The sequence below is a fragment of the Dreissena polymorpha genome, chromosome 16, assembly GCF_020536995.1.
Source record: "Dreissena polymorpha isolate Duluth1 chromosome 16, UMN_Dpol_1.0, whole genome shotgun sequence".
Classification (NCBI taxonomy): domain Eukaryota; kingdom Metazoa; phylum Mollusca; class Bivalvia; order Myida; family Dreissenidae; genus Dreissena; species Dreissena polymorpha.
The window spans coordinates 50,175,158-50,192,212 of record NC_068370.1 but is presented as its reverse complement, the minus strand read 5'-3'; the positions used below and the strand labels follow the sequence as shown (position 1 = coordinate 50,192,212).

Below are 17,055 nucleotides of genomic sequence, written 5' to 3'. Positions count from 1 at the left end.
GAAAGAAAACCAGTCTGCACCAGAACATGAGACATCGCTTGACCTTATTGTTATTGAAGCGCACGTGGTAGCTGGCCAATCAACATTGAGTTTGCTCACACATACTATTGGGTCATTCATGCGCAGACACTGTATACTGGGAATACACAGTTGATTGTCGTCTGCCAAAAATATAGCGGCTGATGGCAAACGTCGTCTTTAAAGATGAACAAAGAAGCGCAACAATAAATAATTTCTAAGCTGATCACTGTCACCTTTCTACCGACTATATATCTGAATTAAAGGATGATAACTAAATAATTAGTTCTACGTTGATGATGTTACACCTTTCCGCCGATTATCGTTTGAAATTAAAAGGTGATAATTAAGTTGTTTTACCCACAAACTATGCTATTGTAAAGCAAATTGTCAATCAAATTGTATATTAATTACGTATTTGCTAGGTTACTGGCTTTCATTTGATGCAATTAAATGATATGCACGTTCTATTTCAAGAACAAAACGCGTACACTTTTTCGGACTGTCTTTTTCGGATACATTATTTTTTGTCGATTATAATTTATTTTCAATGTTCTTTATAGAAGAAATAGAATGACAAATACACATGCAGTGATATGGACGATGTGGTTTATATTATTTTGAATTGTATTCAACTGAAATTGCAATTGGAAAGAATATAACAAAGAATAATAAGTAAGGGCTCTGGGTGGGTAGGCAGGCTCTACACTTTATTCCTGTTGGGTTTCTACGGCTTCGGTTCTAAGACCCCCGGCCTATTTTTCAGAATTTCAAATTTGGGACAATCGACAGCACTGTTAAATGAACATGTATACAATAGATTATCTTTATACTTTGACAAGTACCATAATCATTATTTCTATATTGAAAACTGCATGTTATATTATAATATGTGATATGCCCTTGTTGTCATTAAAAGCAATATTATCACGTTGATATTATTATTTCAAAACCAGTTTTCGCTCGCCAAAAAACGAAAACTGGTTGGCTGAAAGAAATTTTGGGCCAGTGCTAGCCCTGTCTATACTGTACAAATATGAGTGTACAACAAAGATTTACAACCAAGACAAGTTAGTACAATCAGGTTGCAAACTTAAAACTGTACAAAATACTCAATAATACAGGAGATTGTATACCTGTTGCCATAATGACACAATTATCTCTCTTCTCTATCATCACAGAGTGCAAGATTTTCCACTGCATTCTGAAACAATAAGAACGTTACTTGAAAACTATGATCACAGACAATGCATGAATACAAAATCGCAATAATAAACAAGATGTGTTTGTGAAACACAATGTCCCCCTATATGACGTTTGACCTTTAAGGATGACCTTGACCTTGACCTTTCACCACTCAAAATGTGCAGCTCCATGAGATACACATGCATGCCAAATATCAAGTTGCTATCTTCAATATTGCAAAAGTATTCATAAAATAAGCGATTTGGGCCACATATATTTGACCTTGAAGGATGACCTTGACCTTTCACCACTCAAAATGTGCAGCTCCATGAGATACACATGCATACCAAATATCAAATTGCTATCTTCAATATTGCAAAAGTATTCATAAAATAAGCGATTTGGGCCACATATATTTGACCTCTGACCTTGAAGGATGACCTTGACCTTGACCTTTCACCACTCAAAATGTGCAGCTCCATGAGATACACATGCATGCCAAATATCAAGTTGCTATCTTCAATATTGCAAAAGTATTCATAAAATAAGTGACTTGGGCCACATATATTTGACCTCTGACCTTGAAGGATGACCTTGACCTTTCACCACTCAAAATGTGCAGCTCCATGAGATACACATGCATGCCAAATATCAAGTTGTTATCTTCAATATTGCAAAAGTATTCATAAAACAAGGGCTGTTTGTAAAACATGCATGCCCCCCATATGGGCTGTCCGTTGTACTGGCAGCCATTGTGTGAATACGTTTTTGTCACTGTGACCTTGACCTTTGACCTAGTGACCTGAAAATCAATAGGGGTCATCTGCGAGTCACGATCAATGTACCTATGAAGTGTCATGATCCTAGGCAAACGCGTTCTTGAGTTATCATCCGAAAATCATTTTACTATTTTGGGTCACCGTGACCTTGACCTTTGACCTTGTGACCTCAAAATCAATAGGGGTCATCTGGGAGTCATGATCAATCTACCTATGAAGTTTCATGATCCTAGGCATATGCGTTCTTGATTTATCATCCGAAAATCATTTTACTATTTTGGGTTACCGTGACCTTGACCTTTGACCTAGTGACCTGAAAATCAATAGGGGTCATCTGCGAGTCATGATCAATCTACCTATGAAGTTTCATGATCGTAGGCATATGCGTTCTTGAATTATCATCCGAAAATCATTTTACTATTTCGGGTCACTGTGACCTTGACCTTTGACCTAGTGACCTCAAAATCAACAGGGGTCATCTGCGAGTCATGATCAATCTACCCATGAAGTTTCATGATCCTAGGCGTATGCGTTCTTGAGTAATCATCCGGAAACCATTTTACTATTTCTGGTCACCGTGACCTTGACCTTTGACTTAGTGACCTCAAAATCAATAGGGGTCATCTGCGAGTCATGATCAATCTACCCATGAAGTTTCATGATCCTAGGCGTATGCGTTCTTGAGTTATCATCCGGAAACCATTTTACTATTTCGGGTCACCGTGATCTTGACCTTTGACCTAGTGACCTCAAAATCAATAGGGGTCATCTGCGAGTCATGATCAATGTACCTATGAAGTTTCATGATCCTAGCCCCAAGCGTTCTTGAGTTATCATCCGAAAACCACCTGGTGGACGGACAGACCGACCTACCGACCGACTGACCGACCGACATGAGCAAAGCAATATACCCCCTCTTCTTCGAAGGGGGGCATAATGAGCGATTTTGGCCAAATATATTTGACCTCTGACCTTGAAGGATGACCTTGACCTTTCATCTCTCAAAATGTGCAGCTCCATGAGATACACATGCATGCCAAATATCAAGTTGCTATATTCAATATAGCAAAAGTTATTGCAAAATGTTAAAGTTGGCGCAAACAGACCAACCAACCAACAGACCAACCAACCAACCAACAGACAGGGCAAAAACAATATGTCCCCCACTACTATAGTGGGGGACATAAAAACTTATGAATAGCAATTATACCAAACCAAGCTTCTCTTCACTAACAAATTTCTGTTCGCCAACTTAACGTTTAGAACATGGTACTTATTTAAATTTTGGCTGGTTTTTACCTGGTTTTATAAACATAAAAAGTTATCTTTACCCTAATTAAACCGTTGGCTAATTTGGTAAATGGCAGAGTAGGCTTGATTAATGTAGAATTCTATAAATGAACAAGTTGTCATGCATATGGCCCACAGGCTAAGTATTTCGATTACCTATATACTTAATGTAAGCACTCATTCATCAAAAAGTAGAATTCATACACATCTGCTGGAAAATGCAAAACAATTCAGTCTTTCAATGGCAAATTTTGTGAGCATGTGTTAAAATGTTTGTTTATCCTAAAACTCCTAGCAATACACTTTCATAAAACCGGGATCATGAGGGTCTTATGAACTATTAAAGCCTTCTATTAAGCAAATCTCATCTGTATTATAGAGAATACATGGTTGGTGCCGAGGCACCAACCATGTATTCTATTTATCCTGCTTCATGCCGTTAACACATTTTTTTCAAAGACAAATGGTAAATTGACATAAAAATATAAATATTCTCGTCGAGCCTCTTACGTGTACACAACATTCCAGACGACCGAATAATTACCGATAGTGTCACGTAAAAAATAGTTCCACTTTAAACTGTTCCTTTTTATACTTTCCTATTGAAAATATGAGAAGAAATAAAAAACGAATCGAGAATGTGATGTATTTTCCAGGTAAAAAAATGAAAAAACAAAATGCAGCAGCAAAACAAAAACTTAATTTTATTAACCTTAATGACAACTTTAATCCATTGCTTATAACAATAAATTTACAACGATATACACATCCATTTTCTGTTTTCCCATCCCTATTATCAAAATGTATTTTAAACCACACTATTTTTGATAGCGTTGGTATCGAATGCTATAAACCACTCTGACCCAAACTCTGAGAAACTAAATAGTATGTTTTGTGTGAAAAATGACGTCACACTAGAGTAGATACGTCATAAATTGTGTAATCAAGTAGATGAAAATGGTACGGAAAGCTGGTTCGGTAATATATTTTAAAGGAGAAAAAAACGATGATATATAATATAACGATAACAATATGCATGATGCGTCCCAATAAATTTCTAAGGTCAAATATTAGAGTATGTTAATCGTCACAACGTGCGTAGGAATACACTACTTCCTGTTGACCGGAGATAGGAAAATTTATTTGATCCTGCTTTATTTTGTCAATGTGTGCAACAGAGGCAGGATAAAACCAGTTATTCTCTTACAGGAACAACAGGTCCCATATTATTAAAGCTCCTTAGAGTTAAGTTTTTTTTCTTCAATAAAAAATGTTTTACACAATCAACAATTGCTAAAATCATTAAATTTAGACTTATGTGTGAAAGAATATACTTTGGATTTAGATAAAAAAAAATTATATAAAGTTTTTGCCGAATATTTAACGTTAGTAACAATTTCCCTAAGGAGCTTTGCGAAAACTGTCCCAAGGTCACTTACGGTCTAAACTTGTGGTATCCAAAATACTGCTTCAACACTTGCAGGTACTTCTTATCCTGTGGTTGGTTTTCTTCATCTGCATGACATCAATTTTTATTTTTTCTTTAGCCTTGCATTTACAGTACTATTCCTAGGCAGTAAACACAGTTTTCTTCATGTTTGTTGTGTATATATTTAGTTTATCATTGTGTTTTCCATGTTCTGAACTATATGCAGAGATTAGAATTTCAATTCTCAACTCGTCTGACACGGATAACTTAACCATCGTACACGTTGCTTTTTTCAGTTAAATGAAATAAAACATGTACATGTATGTCAATTGAGGAAACCAACTTATTTCATACTCCAATATCTTTACTAATCAGACTATAACAGCAAAATCAAAAGATTACCGTAATTGCTCTAAGTTTTGGGACACTCTAAATTTTCGGACACCCCCTTTTTTAGCTATAATAATAATAATTGTATGACTCTTTCTGACAGTTTATTTTACAGCAGTATCTTACACATGTTTGGCCTGTTTTCGCTTATCAAGTGACCCTTTGATCATAGGTTTTTAAAACCAGATTAAGGTCATTATACCTGGCAAACAAATGCCTATGACCATTACATTGCCTCCTTGGGTAATTTACCATGTATACTGGTAATAAACAATGGTTTCACCAAACAACATTTTAAATGATATCGTATTAAGGAAGCAGCATGTTTATTTGTACTTTTCAGCTAAGCAATTACAAAGATATGAAGTTGTATTTATTGAAAAGCAGAGAAAAAAGAGTACAACTCAATAACAATTTCACAATGATTTATATTGTATTGTTTTTATTTCAATATAATACATGTACTTGACAAACAAACATAACATAACTGTCTCTAAATTTCAGACACCTGTATTTTTTATTGTATGCTTTCCGGTGGTTTATAGAAAAATATCAGTGAATTAAAACTAATATTTCACTGGTTAAAACAGTGAAAAATATCAGTGAAAAATATCGATATTTTTCACTGTTTTACTGTGAAATGACGTCATTTTTTCGACGAAATGACGTTATAAATCCAGCGAAAATATCAAGTTATACTCGTTTACAATGTAAAAAAACGTTGAAAAATGCATAAAATAAAAAGAAAATTTGTTAGATTCGATGGAATATTGATTTAAATTCACTCGTGATCATGGAAAAAAAATTCACTCGTGGCTGCGCCACTTGTGAAAATATTATTTTATATGATCACTCGTGAAATGAAATCGATATACCATGGAATCCAACAAATATTCTCTATTTTAATACTTTTTGTATCTAAATTTTTGGAAAACTTTATTTAAAATTAGTTAAAAGTGTTAGAAAAAATAAGAGTATGGTATTTGTTAGTTATTAGTTTTGTATGATATATTATTACTTGCTCATGTTTTACCGTAAGTACTATAACTTTTCTAACACTCATTAATTATAAGGGAAAATCTGGGTATCCTAATAATTTTAGTCACAAAAAATAATTTGTTTGGCTTAAAAAGAGGGCATCCAAAACCTTGATTGTCTGAAAACCTAAAGTAATGCAGGTACAAGTAAAATCCTTAGTCCTAATTTGTCCTTTTCGCCTAGAGTGGATTTTCATTGAGAACAGACTTTCTTTTAACAAAAAATTCCTTAAAAGCAGAAAACCTTGTCGCTAATAAGCCTGTGTGGACTGTACAGGCTAATCTGAGACGACACTTAACACACATGCATTTAGCTCCATTTTCATAGAGCAAGGCTCATATGCATGATACGCTTTTCAACAGAGCTAAATACCTACCTTCGTCTACATTTTCAATAACCTCTACATCAGTTGTGGAAGGGTCTGTGTCCTGACCTGTGAAACTGCGCTCTGCTTCCTCCAAAGCCTGCCAGAACCATAACAGAACATGAACTCAGAAAATAAATGAAAATGGTTATATGCAACCAGCATTAAACGAGAACAGCCTACCAGTAACTCACAGGCTGTTCAGGTTTCAAACTGTTTGCTACTCATCGGTATCTTAGGGTTGAAAATGAAGTTTTTAAGGTTAAAACTACCAGTATTGAGAAAGGTCTTTTTTAATTTAATTTGATTTTCTACAAGACTTCAAACAGGTCGAAATGTGTATCTGATTGGTTATGGGTTAACAGTACATGGCTTTGAATTAAATCTTAACTTTAGGTCATACAGAACTTGCGTTACAATTTGAGACCAAAATTTGAGAATATTATTTGTACTGCCTGGTATACACAAATAATGTAAAAGGGTGAGTATATTGCATACTTACAAATATCATTTTGTGAAATGTGATGTATATAAATTAACTTTTTTGAGTAATTTTGTGTCAGTGACATAGAATTTTAAGATTCCCTAACATAAACTTGAACAAGGGCTGTTTGTAAAACATGCATGTCCCCCATTTGGGCTGTCCGTTGTAGTGGCAGCCATTGTGTGAATACGTTTTTTGTCACTGTGACCTTCCCCTTTGACCTAGTGACCTCAAAATCAATAGGGGTCACCTGCGAGTCATGATCAATCTACCCATGAAGTTTCATGATCCTAGGCATAAGCCTTCTTGAGTTATCATCCGAAAACCATTTTAATATTTCGGGTCAACGTGACCTTGACCTTTGACCTAGTGAACTCAAAATCAATAGGGGTCATCTGCGAGTCATGATCAATCTACCTATGAAGTTTCATGATCCTAGGCGTATGCGTTATTGAGTTATCATCCAAAAACCATTTTACTATTTCAGGTCACCGTGACCTTGACCTTTGACCTAGTGACCTCAAAATAGATAGGGGTCATCTGCGAGTCATGATCTATCTAACGATGGAGTTTCATGATCCTAGGCGTATGCGTTCTTGAGTTATCATCCGGAAACCATTGTACTATTTCGGGTCACCGTGACCTTGACCTTTGACCTAGTGACCTCAAAATCAATAGGGGTCATCTGCGAGTCATGATCAATCTACCTATGAAGTTTCATGATCCTAGGCGTATGCGTTCTTGAGTTATCATCAGGAAACCATTTTACTATTTCAGGTCACCGTGACCTAGACCTTTGACCTAGTGACCTTAAAATCAATAGGGGTCATCTGCGAGTCATGATCTATCTAACGATGAAGTTTCATGATCCTAGGCGTATGCGTTCTTGAGTTATCATCCGGAAACCATTTTACTATTTCGGGTCACCGTGACCTTGACCTTTGACCTAGTGGCCTCAAAATCAATTGGGGTCATCTGCGAGTCATGGTCAATCTACCTATGAAGTTTCATGATCCTAGGTGTATGGGTTCTTGAGTTATCATCCGGAAACCATTTTACTATTTCGGGTCACCGTGACCTTGACCTTTGACCTAGTGACATCAAAATCAATAGGGGTCATCTGCGAGTCATGATCAATCTACCTATGAAGTTTCATGATCATAAGCGTATGCGTTCTTGAGTTATCATCCGGAAACCATTTCCTGTTTCGGGTCACGGTGACCTTGACCTTTGACCTAGTGACCTCAAAATCAATAGGGGTCATCTGCTAGTCATGATCAATCTACCTATGAAGTTTCATGATCCTAGGCCCAAGCGTTCTTGAGTTATCATCCGGAAACCACCTGGTGGACCGACCGACAGACCGACATGTGCAAATCAATATACCCCCTCTTCTTCAAAGGGGGGCATAAAAATTTTACTTAAAAGCTTTTCATCTTCCAGTCTGATAAAAAAAGCAAAAATAAGACTAGGGAGTTTTAATAAAAGCATTTTAACTTCCAGTCTGACTAAAATAATATTTAAGAAATAACAACAAGAGCTGTCAGAGGACGCTCGATCGACAGTATAAGGTAAGCCATCGTGGGGAAATTGATCATATTTAATAATTTATTAGAAGATCTTTCAAAAATAAAAAAGGAAAAAAAAAATTATGGTGGGGGGGTAGGGGGGGGGGGGAGGGAGGAGGTGAGAGGGGGGTATAATGTGGGGTGTGGTAATTTATAGATGTTTAAAAAAAAAATGGGGGGTGGGGGGTAGGGGGGTTGGGGGTGAGAGGGGGGTATAATGTGGAGTGTTGTCATTTATTAGATGATGTTTAAAAAAAAATGGTGGGGGTTAGGTTGGGCGGGTGATTCTGGGCGTGGGGTATTGTTTGGGTGGAATCCATTGTGGTATTCAGGTAAGTGTTGTTTTGTCAAAGTAATAATAAAATGTGATCATAAATAAAATAGTTATGGCAATTTAAGCAAAAATATTCAATTATCTAAGTGTAAAAGGGGCCATAATTATGTCAAAATGCTTGATACAGTGGTCTGCTCTTGTTTATAGGTTGGGGTCATGTTGGTAAACAAGTATGCAACATATAAAAGCAATATGTAAAAGGATATTGGAAATATTTGGGGCAGTACATAAACTTTAACATAGATTTATCAATAATATTCATATCCTAAGTATAAAAGGGGCAATAATTATGACAAAATGCTTGATAGAGTTGTCTGCTCTTATTTATAGGTTGGGGTCATGATAGTTAACAGGTATGCAAAATATGAAAGCAATATGTCAAGGGACATTGAAAATAGTTGGGGTAGAACGCAAACTTAAACATTTGCTGCATATTTTATGTGGAAAAGGGGCCATAATTATGACAAAATGCTTGATAGAGTTGTCTGCTCTTGTTTATAGGTTGGGGTCATGTTGGTAAGCAAGTGTGCAAAATATGAAAGCAATACGTCAAGGGACAAAGAAAATATTTGGGGTAGTACGAAAACTTAAACATTTGCATGCTAACGCCAGGCTTCCTGAAAAGTCCCAAAAAGTGCCTGTCAACCGGACAGGCTTATGGAAAAGTTTGCCCGTATGGACAAAAATTCACCTGACTGAACAGCGTGAGTTTATAATTGAAGAATTAAGTAAAGTTTAACTCATTGTTGCAATGTGAAGCCTGTGTACAAGTACACTCGATAAAGTAAAACAAAACGTTTGCGTGTTCTTGTGATTAGAGTGTATGATGGACAACAGCTTTAAATTATAGTCAGACTTAAAACAAAATAACATAACATGACTAGTAGGGATCACGCAACTGGGCGACTCGGGCGATTATATCGCCGCAGCTTCCCTGTAATCGCCCTGATCAAAAGCACCGGCGATAACCACTTCGCCCTAAAATCTGGCAATTATCATATCCGCAGCGCGATGAGGCACCAGAAAGTTTTTTATGACAGAATTCCTTGTTCTAATCCACTTCTCTTATAATATTATAAAATTTATATGATTAACCGCTTAAGGTTAATCATGCTATTGGTAGTAAAAATGTTTCCTATTTACCTTTTTTCTTTAGCCAAAATAAAATAATTTGTCAGCTATTCACAAACTTGGATCCTAAGCACTGTGAAATAATTACTTAACTAACAAATTCTAACTTTGCTTAAAATAAGAAATCATCAGATAATGCAAGCAATTGTCAATGCCAAAATCAAATACCTCTAGTTCATCGTCCATCAAATCATCAGAAAATTCATCTGTGACATCACTGGTACTAACTGGCCCATCACCATTGACATCTGCAGAAGCAAAGTCATTATCATCATCCAACATGGCATCAAAGTCGTCCTGATATTTGTCAAAGTCTCTGTCCCCGCTTTGCCCACTTAGATTCTTCATATCACTTTGCCCACTTAGATTCTTCATATCACTTTGCCCACTTAGATTCTTCATATCCCCACTTTGCCCACTTAGATTCTGCATACAAGCAGATTCAATGTTTCCTTGGTCAGCATCTTCTGAACTATACATCCTTGTTGGAAGAGATTTCATACAACTATTAAGGTCCTTTCCCGCAAAACTCCTTTCAGTTCCACTAGTCTTTCCCTTCAAAGGATTGCCAGTCTTGCTACTGTCTTTAATTGGAGTATTCTCTATGACATCATCCAGATTGAAGTTATCAAAGTTCTCCAGGTCGTCTGTATCATCAGAATCCCTGTCGTCATCCTTTACACAGGCCTCGGTCTCTTTTACTTTCACATTCTGTTTATTGAAAATTCCAGAATGCTCATTTGCTGCGTGATACAGTTCAGGGTCTTCATCCACAGCTGCATAAGAATCTTCTTTACAAGCACCACTCGTCTAAAAGGTACAGCCTCATAATAATCATCTTTACCACACAAGACAAGAGGGCCAAGATGGCCCTAGTTCGCTCACCTGAGAGGAGTCGGTGCATTCAATCTTTACCAAATGTCAAACTTGACCTAGATAGTGTCCAGACAAACATCCTGGTCAAGTTTTATCATTATTTCATCTGCGAGTCATGATCAATGTACCTATGAAGTTTCATGATCCTAGGCGTAAGCATTTTTGAGTTATAATCCGGAAACCATTCTTCTAAGATGAGTCACCTTGACCTTGACAGCCATTGTGTGATTGCATTTTTTGGCACTGTGACCTTGACCTTTGACCTTGTGACCTGATATCAATAGGGGTCATCTGCGAGTCATCATCAATATACCTATGAAGTTTCATGATCCTAGGCATAAGCGTTCTTGAGTTATCATCCAGAAACCATTTTACTATTTCAGGTCACTGTGACCTTGACCTTTGACCTAGTGACCTGGTAATCAATAGGGTCATCTGCAAGTCATGATCCTTGTACCTATGAAGTTTCATGATCCTAGGCATATGCGTTCTTGAGTTATCATCCGAAAATCATTTTACTATTTTGGGTCACCGTGACCTTGACCTTTGACCTAGTGACCTGAAAATCAATAGGGGTCATCTGCGAGTCATGATCAATCTACCTATGAAGTTTCATGATCCTAGGCATAACGTTCTTGAGTTATCATCTGGACACCATTTTACTATCTCGGGTCACCGTGAACTTGACCTTTGACCTAGTGACCTGAAAATCAATAGGGGTTATCTGCGAGTCATGATCAATGTACCTATGAAGTTTCATGATCCTAGGCCTAAGCATTCTTGAGTTTTCATCCGGAAACCATTTTACTATTTCGGTCATCGTGACCTTATCCTTTGACTTAGTGACCTGAAAATCAATAGAGGTTATCTGCGAGTCATGATCAATGTATCTATGAAGTTTCATGATCCTAGGCATAAGCGTTCTTGAGTTATCATCCGGAAACTTTTTTACTGCTTTGGGTCACCCTGACCTCGACCTTTGACCTAGTGACCTGAAAATCAATAGGGGTCATCTGCAAGTCATGATCAATGTATCTATGAAGTTTCATGATCCAAGGCATAAGAGTTCTTGAGTTATCATTCGGAAACCATTTTACTATTTCGGGTCATCGTGACCTTTGACCTAGTGACCTGAAAATCAATAGGGGTCATCTGCAAGTCATGATCAATGTACCTATGAAGTTTCATGATCCTTGGCATAAGCGCTCTTGAGTTATCATCCGGAAACCATCTGGTGGTCGGACGGACCGACATGAGCAAAACAATATACCCCCTCTTCTTCGAAAGGGGGGGGGGGGGGCATAATGAGAAAACTGCCCCCCTCCCAGTTTACTTTTTAGTATAATTTTCATACCTCAGGTACTTTGTAGTACATTAGTCTCAATTGGTTGTGGTGTGAAAATAATAACATTTGGACTCATTGGAGGCATACATCATTCTACCCCATTCGCCCCATTTAAAAGGTTTGAGGCAACATCTTACATTAAACGGAACTAAAATATTAAATATGATCACCTAAAGTTGTCAACATAGTAGCATTTTTGTACCTGAAAAAAACATTATTTTTGAACCCAATGAACATCAAGTTGATGCACAATTATATGTGCAGATCCGCTGCGTGATGGCTGTATAATTTGCAACACCCCTGAAAAACACAATACACACAATGACCAATAAAGTTGTTAACAATTAGCGCTAATCATTTTTATTTTCCCTAAACAAAGTCAACGCATTTGATACAGCTTTACTGCATTCGCGTTTTTAAGTGTCAGTTAAGTACAATGTAGAATGCACACCCCTTTGTGTCTAAACGGGATTTATCTTGATTACGAAACAGACAAAGTTTAAACATTGGGCATAATTATTCATTAAGATCTTAAATTCGCCAATTGGTCCACTGACAAAATAGATAAAAATTAATGCCTGACAAATAATAATGGTTTCACAATACTTCAAAAGGCCCATTAGCAAATGTTTTTTAAATGTTTTTTACGTAAAACGGATGCAATTTCGACAGCATAACCCATCACTTTCCATTAGGATAACGTGATGTCTACAATTCACCCTTTTCAAGCAGAAAAAATGCCTAACAAGAAACTCATATGCATTGAAATTACAAATATAAAGTCTTTACGTAATGTTGCATGTCTGACTACTCTCACAGATTCAGTTAACAGCTTAATAACAATTTTTAAGCCAGGTTCAAAAAGCACTTTTGGGTTGACGCAATTAGAATGAGTCGGTTAAGTTATCCCAAACAAACAATAGCAGCATCTCCAGATCAATCCTGTGACATCACTGACGTGCAGTGTTTTCGTGTGTTGAGGTTTTTGTTTGTTAGGGAAGTCGTTTATATTTTCTTTTGGTGATTCAGTAGTTTTGGTATTATATCAATATTTATGAAACTGTGAAAAAGCATTTGCAAGGCTGGTTTTATATGAAAACAACCTTATTTGCCAGACCTTTATTGCATTGGCCGATTCAAATAGACCAATTTTCAAAGCCTGTGAGTAATTTCATATGGAAAATGCAATTGACCATTAATTATTTATCTAGAATTGGAAACATGTCAGAAAATACCCACCATGTGTCTCCTCTGTCTGAGGTTGTCCTTGATGCTCTGCAACTGGCCCAGGGCTTGAGTAATTGCAACATCCCACATCTTCATATCCCCATCAGGTAGAGACCGGGTTGCAGGTTCAGTTAATTTCTTTTCAACTTCAGTGATACAGTGTAAAAGCTGAGACAGAGTTTTGTCTCTTAAGTTCGCCATGTCGTAGATTTCTGTAATACAATACAATTTAAACTTAAATCTCCATACAATACCGGTTAAATGTCATGAAATTGAAAACTTATTCAACAAGCAGTGTTTTAGTAAAATGCATTCAAAACAAAAGTGAAACAACAACAACAAGTGAGTTGGAGCTCAGAATGTTCACTAGTCTCATTTATAAGACGCGCAAAGAATTTAGAGATACTTTTTATATGCATCAACAAGTTGGACTAAATGTTTAAAACAAACAGAAAACACTGCGTAATAAAAGGTCTTATTGAAATTCTGTTATGCATATTTGTATTTTCGTTTTCTCAACATTTTGGTTCTAAAGTTGTACCGCTTTCAGCAAAAAATGCACTTATGCTATGGTATTTCGGATATAAATTTTCGGATGCATCGTCATAAACAATTATCTAAATTTCAGAAATAGTCGGATGGTTTGCGACAACCATAACGACTAGACACGTTTAAACAAAGACCTATAAAATACATGTATGTCATAGGTCTTTGGTTTAAATATTTAATTAAAAAAAACTGCATCGGAGTGTATTCCGGATATCACGTACCATGACGTCACCAGCGTGATTTGCATACGGTCTGTGTGTTGTCTTTCAGTTATACCAAAGACCTATAATACATATAGGTCTTTGGTTATACTGTACATCTGTTGAGTCGCGGTACTTAATCGTATTCTCGGAAATAAAACATCCAAACACAACTTACCAATCAAATGAAATATTTTTCATTTAATCCCATCATAATATTTATCAGAAATGATAAAACTAGTAAAAAATTAACAAAGAAAACGAAACAACGCTGAAAAATACGAATGGCTATCGGCCATTTTAGTCCTAGTTTATAACATCACTTGAGTAGCAATCGTGATACATCGGCTTTCTCGGATTATGAAAGAAATCGTCTGCTGATCCAGAGTGGGTAATTAGGTCAAACATGTTTACCCTAACATAATTGAGGTTATTTTACACTGAATTTTCAAAATCATTACCAAATTTATTGCAAAGGGATATTATTGTTGAAATGTTATAGTTTTTCAAGTTTATTCATATATTTTATTGTTTTATTTGAGTAAACAGTGTTGTCATTCATTCTTCAGCAGAACAACAGTGAATGCACAAAAATGTGCTGTCTCTTCTCAGGACCCTCACATCACAGCAGTATGTCAAGTGGACCCAGTGTTGGCATTTGTCACACTGGCCCCATTTAATGATGACCAGTGTGTGTATGTCCTTCAGCTGTGGAGGGGACGACCTGGAACATACACAGCATAGATCCGATAGATCCTCCTCATCATCACCATCAGTTTCAGATTCAGCATCTGTTCCATGCTGGTTGACCCGGTTGATTTGCAGTCCAGATGTTGTTGCTTTTGGGGATTTACATATTGTTTGATTATTTGGTTGCTTTGATTTAGATATTTTCTCATTTTTCTTTGCGTTTTCTTCCAGCTGAATTTTCTTTTGATGTTGGAGTTTTATTTGTTCCATGTTTTTATCAGACATGAGACTTCCTTGTAATTTATATGGTGGTGTGAATTTTTTTCTTGGTTTTACAGTCACATTTTTGTCATTGTTCTCTCCTCAAAGAAGTTTCGACTAATTTTACTAGTTGATGTTTTGGCCTGGTTGTCTGAGTTTGCAGCACTTGTACTTTCGGCATCATTTCTAAGCATTTCTGGTGGATGTTTGTAGATGGATGATGGTGCTGTAGCTGTTTTCATAGGGATTTGTCCCTTTGCCCTCCTTGTTGTGACTAATATTAAAACTTTCTAATTTTATCAATAATGCTTATAAAAGCTTATTGCATATTTCCAATTTCCTCAATAATGCTTATAAATGTCAAATAATGATGAGAAATTGGGTGAAATATTTGGGTTTTCTTTATGTACGAAATATTGACAAGTATATCAGTAGCGAGTATGCATTAACAACAAAGGGGTTACAATGCTGTTGACACAAGCCTTAGGCTGTATTTGCATTATTTATTATTTGAACCACAACGCTCATTAACGTGTGCATACTTGAATAGTGACTTCTCCAGATTGTAATTCAGCCAATTAGAAATAAACACACATAGAACACTGACCAATGGGATTCATAACTGAGTTTCACGGGCCAGATGTTAGAGGGAAATAGGCAGTTAGCGTTTAGACTTGGAGGTGTACGGATCGAGAAAGATACGATCATGTAGCTATCAGACTGTATTTGTATAACCGAAAATATTAAGTATGTTAGACATTAAATTGGACTAGAAACTGATACATGGTGTTGTTGAATATTTTATCCTGTATTATGCAGAGAAATTAACATAAATAGAGAGGGACCGACTTGTCCCATGCGCGGCACGAGAAAATGGGAGTTAATGCAAAACTCGTCATCTTGGCAATTCGCGCATGACGAGATATCGAATGATAGGCTACATACCGGTAATTTAAGAGTAATGAACATTGTTAGTAACTAGGTGTCGTCTATGAACTATGAACGATTACGTGACACAGGACGTTAAATGGTGCTCGTGAACCAAGGATTCGAACAAAGAAATACTACCACTTACGATTACGAAGCCATGAAAAACAACGCGAAGAAACTCCGTTTCGGCAACTTCTGTAACCAGTAACAACAACCGTGAGCCGGGAACAACGACATCAGACCGCACATATTCTGCAACCTCCGGTGAGTGACTGTTTTATTCCCTAACGCTTGTATCAAAATGGCAAATCAAATAATCCCTGAGTTATTTCAAAATTTGAATGAACAAATTAAAGATGTTAAAACGGCCATAAGCACTCAGACTATTTCACAGGTTGTACAATCATTTGATGGAAATTCAAAAGAATTTAAAATTGGATTTAAAATGTAGAAAAATATGGAATGCTTACCAATTTAGATGAGAATAAATTAAAATTTGTTGCTTACCAATCTAGTAAAGGGCTTGTTAGTGATTACATACAACGCTTTTTGACTGATGATCCGACAGGGACATGGACAGATTTAAAGGAACAGCTTCAATTAAGATTTGCAGAAATTCAAGACCCACAATACGCTTTCTCATTATTAAAGACGACTAAACAAAGGACCGACGAAAATGTTCAAATATACGCTGAGCGACTTTTATCTCTTGCGACTGACGCATACGAAAATATTGAAGGAAATTTAAACTATAAAGAAAAACAGTTAGTAGAAATTTTTATCGACGGATTATCGCACGATTATTTGAGACTTAAATTAATGCGCGAAAATCATGAAACGTTATCAAATGCTTTAAAAAGCGCTATACATGAGCAAAGTGTCAGAGCTAGGTTTGAGTTACGATCACAAATAAATGGACTTTATAACATTACGACCGATAATATTCAGACAGATATCGATTGTATTA

The 17,055-nt window shown here is 36.4% G+C and overlaps 1 protein-coding gene across 5 annotated transcripts in view; it reads right to left on the bottom strand.

Moving 5' to 3' along the window:
• Positions 1–17,055, bottom strand: part of LOC127861409 (bifunctional 3'-5' exonuclease/ATP-dependent helicase WRN-like) — a 73,273-nt gene that overhangs the window by 39,039 nt on the left and 17,179 nt on the right. Inside the window, exons 1-6 of one of the 5 annotated variants that reach the window (XM_052399867.1) lie at positions 14,386–14,533; positions 13,471–13,670; positions 10,179–10,820; positions 6,506–6,593; positions 4,712–4,787; positions 1,155–1,222 (exon numbers count right to left, since the gene is read on the bottom strand). In XM_052399867.1, coding sequence (XP_052255827.1) covers positions 1,155–1,222; positions 4,712–4,787; positions 6,506–6,593; positions 10,179–10,820; positions 13,471–13,659 — 1,063 coding nt within the window. In that variant the 5' untranslated portion in view covers positions 13,660–13,670; positions 14,386–14,533. The other 4 variants (XM_052399869.1, XM_052399868.1, XM_052399865.1 and 1 more) reach the window with 4 other exon arrangements.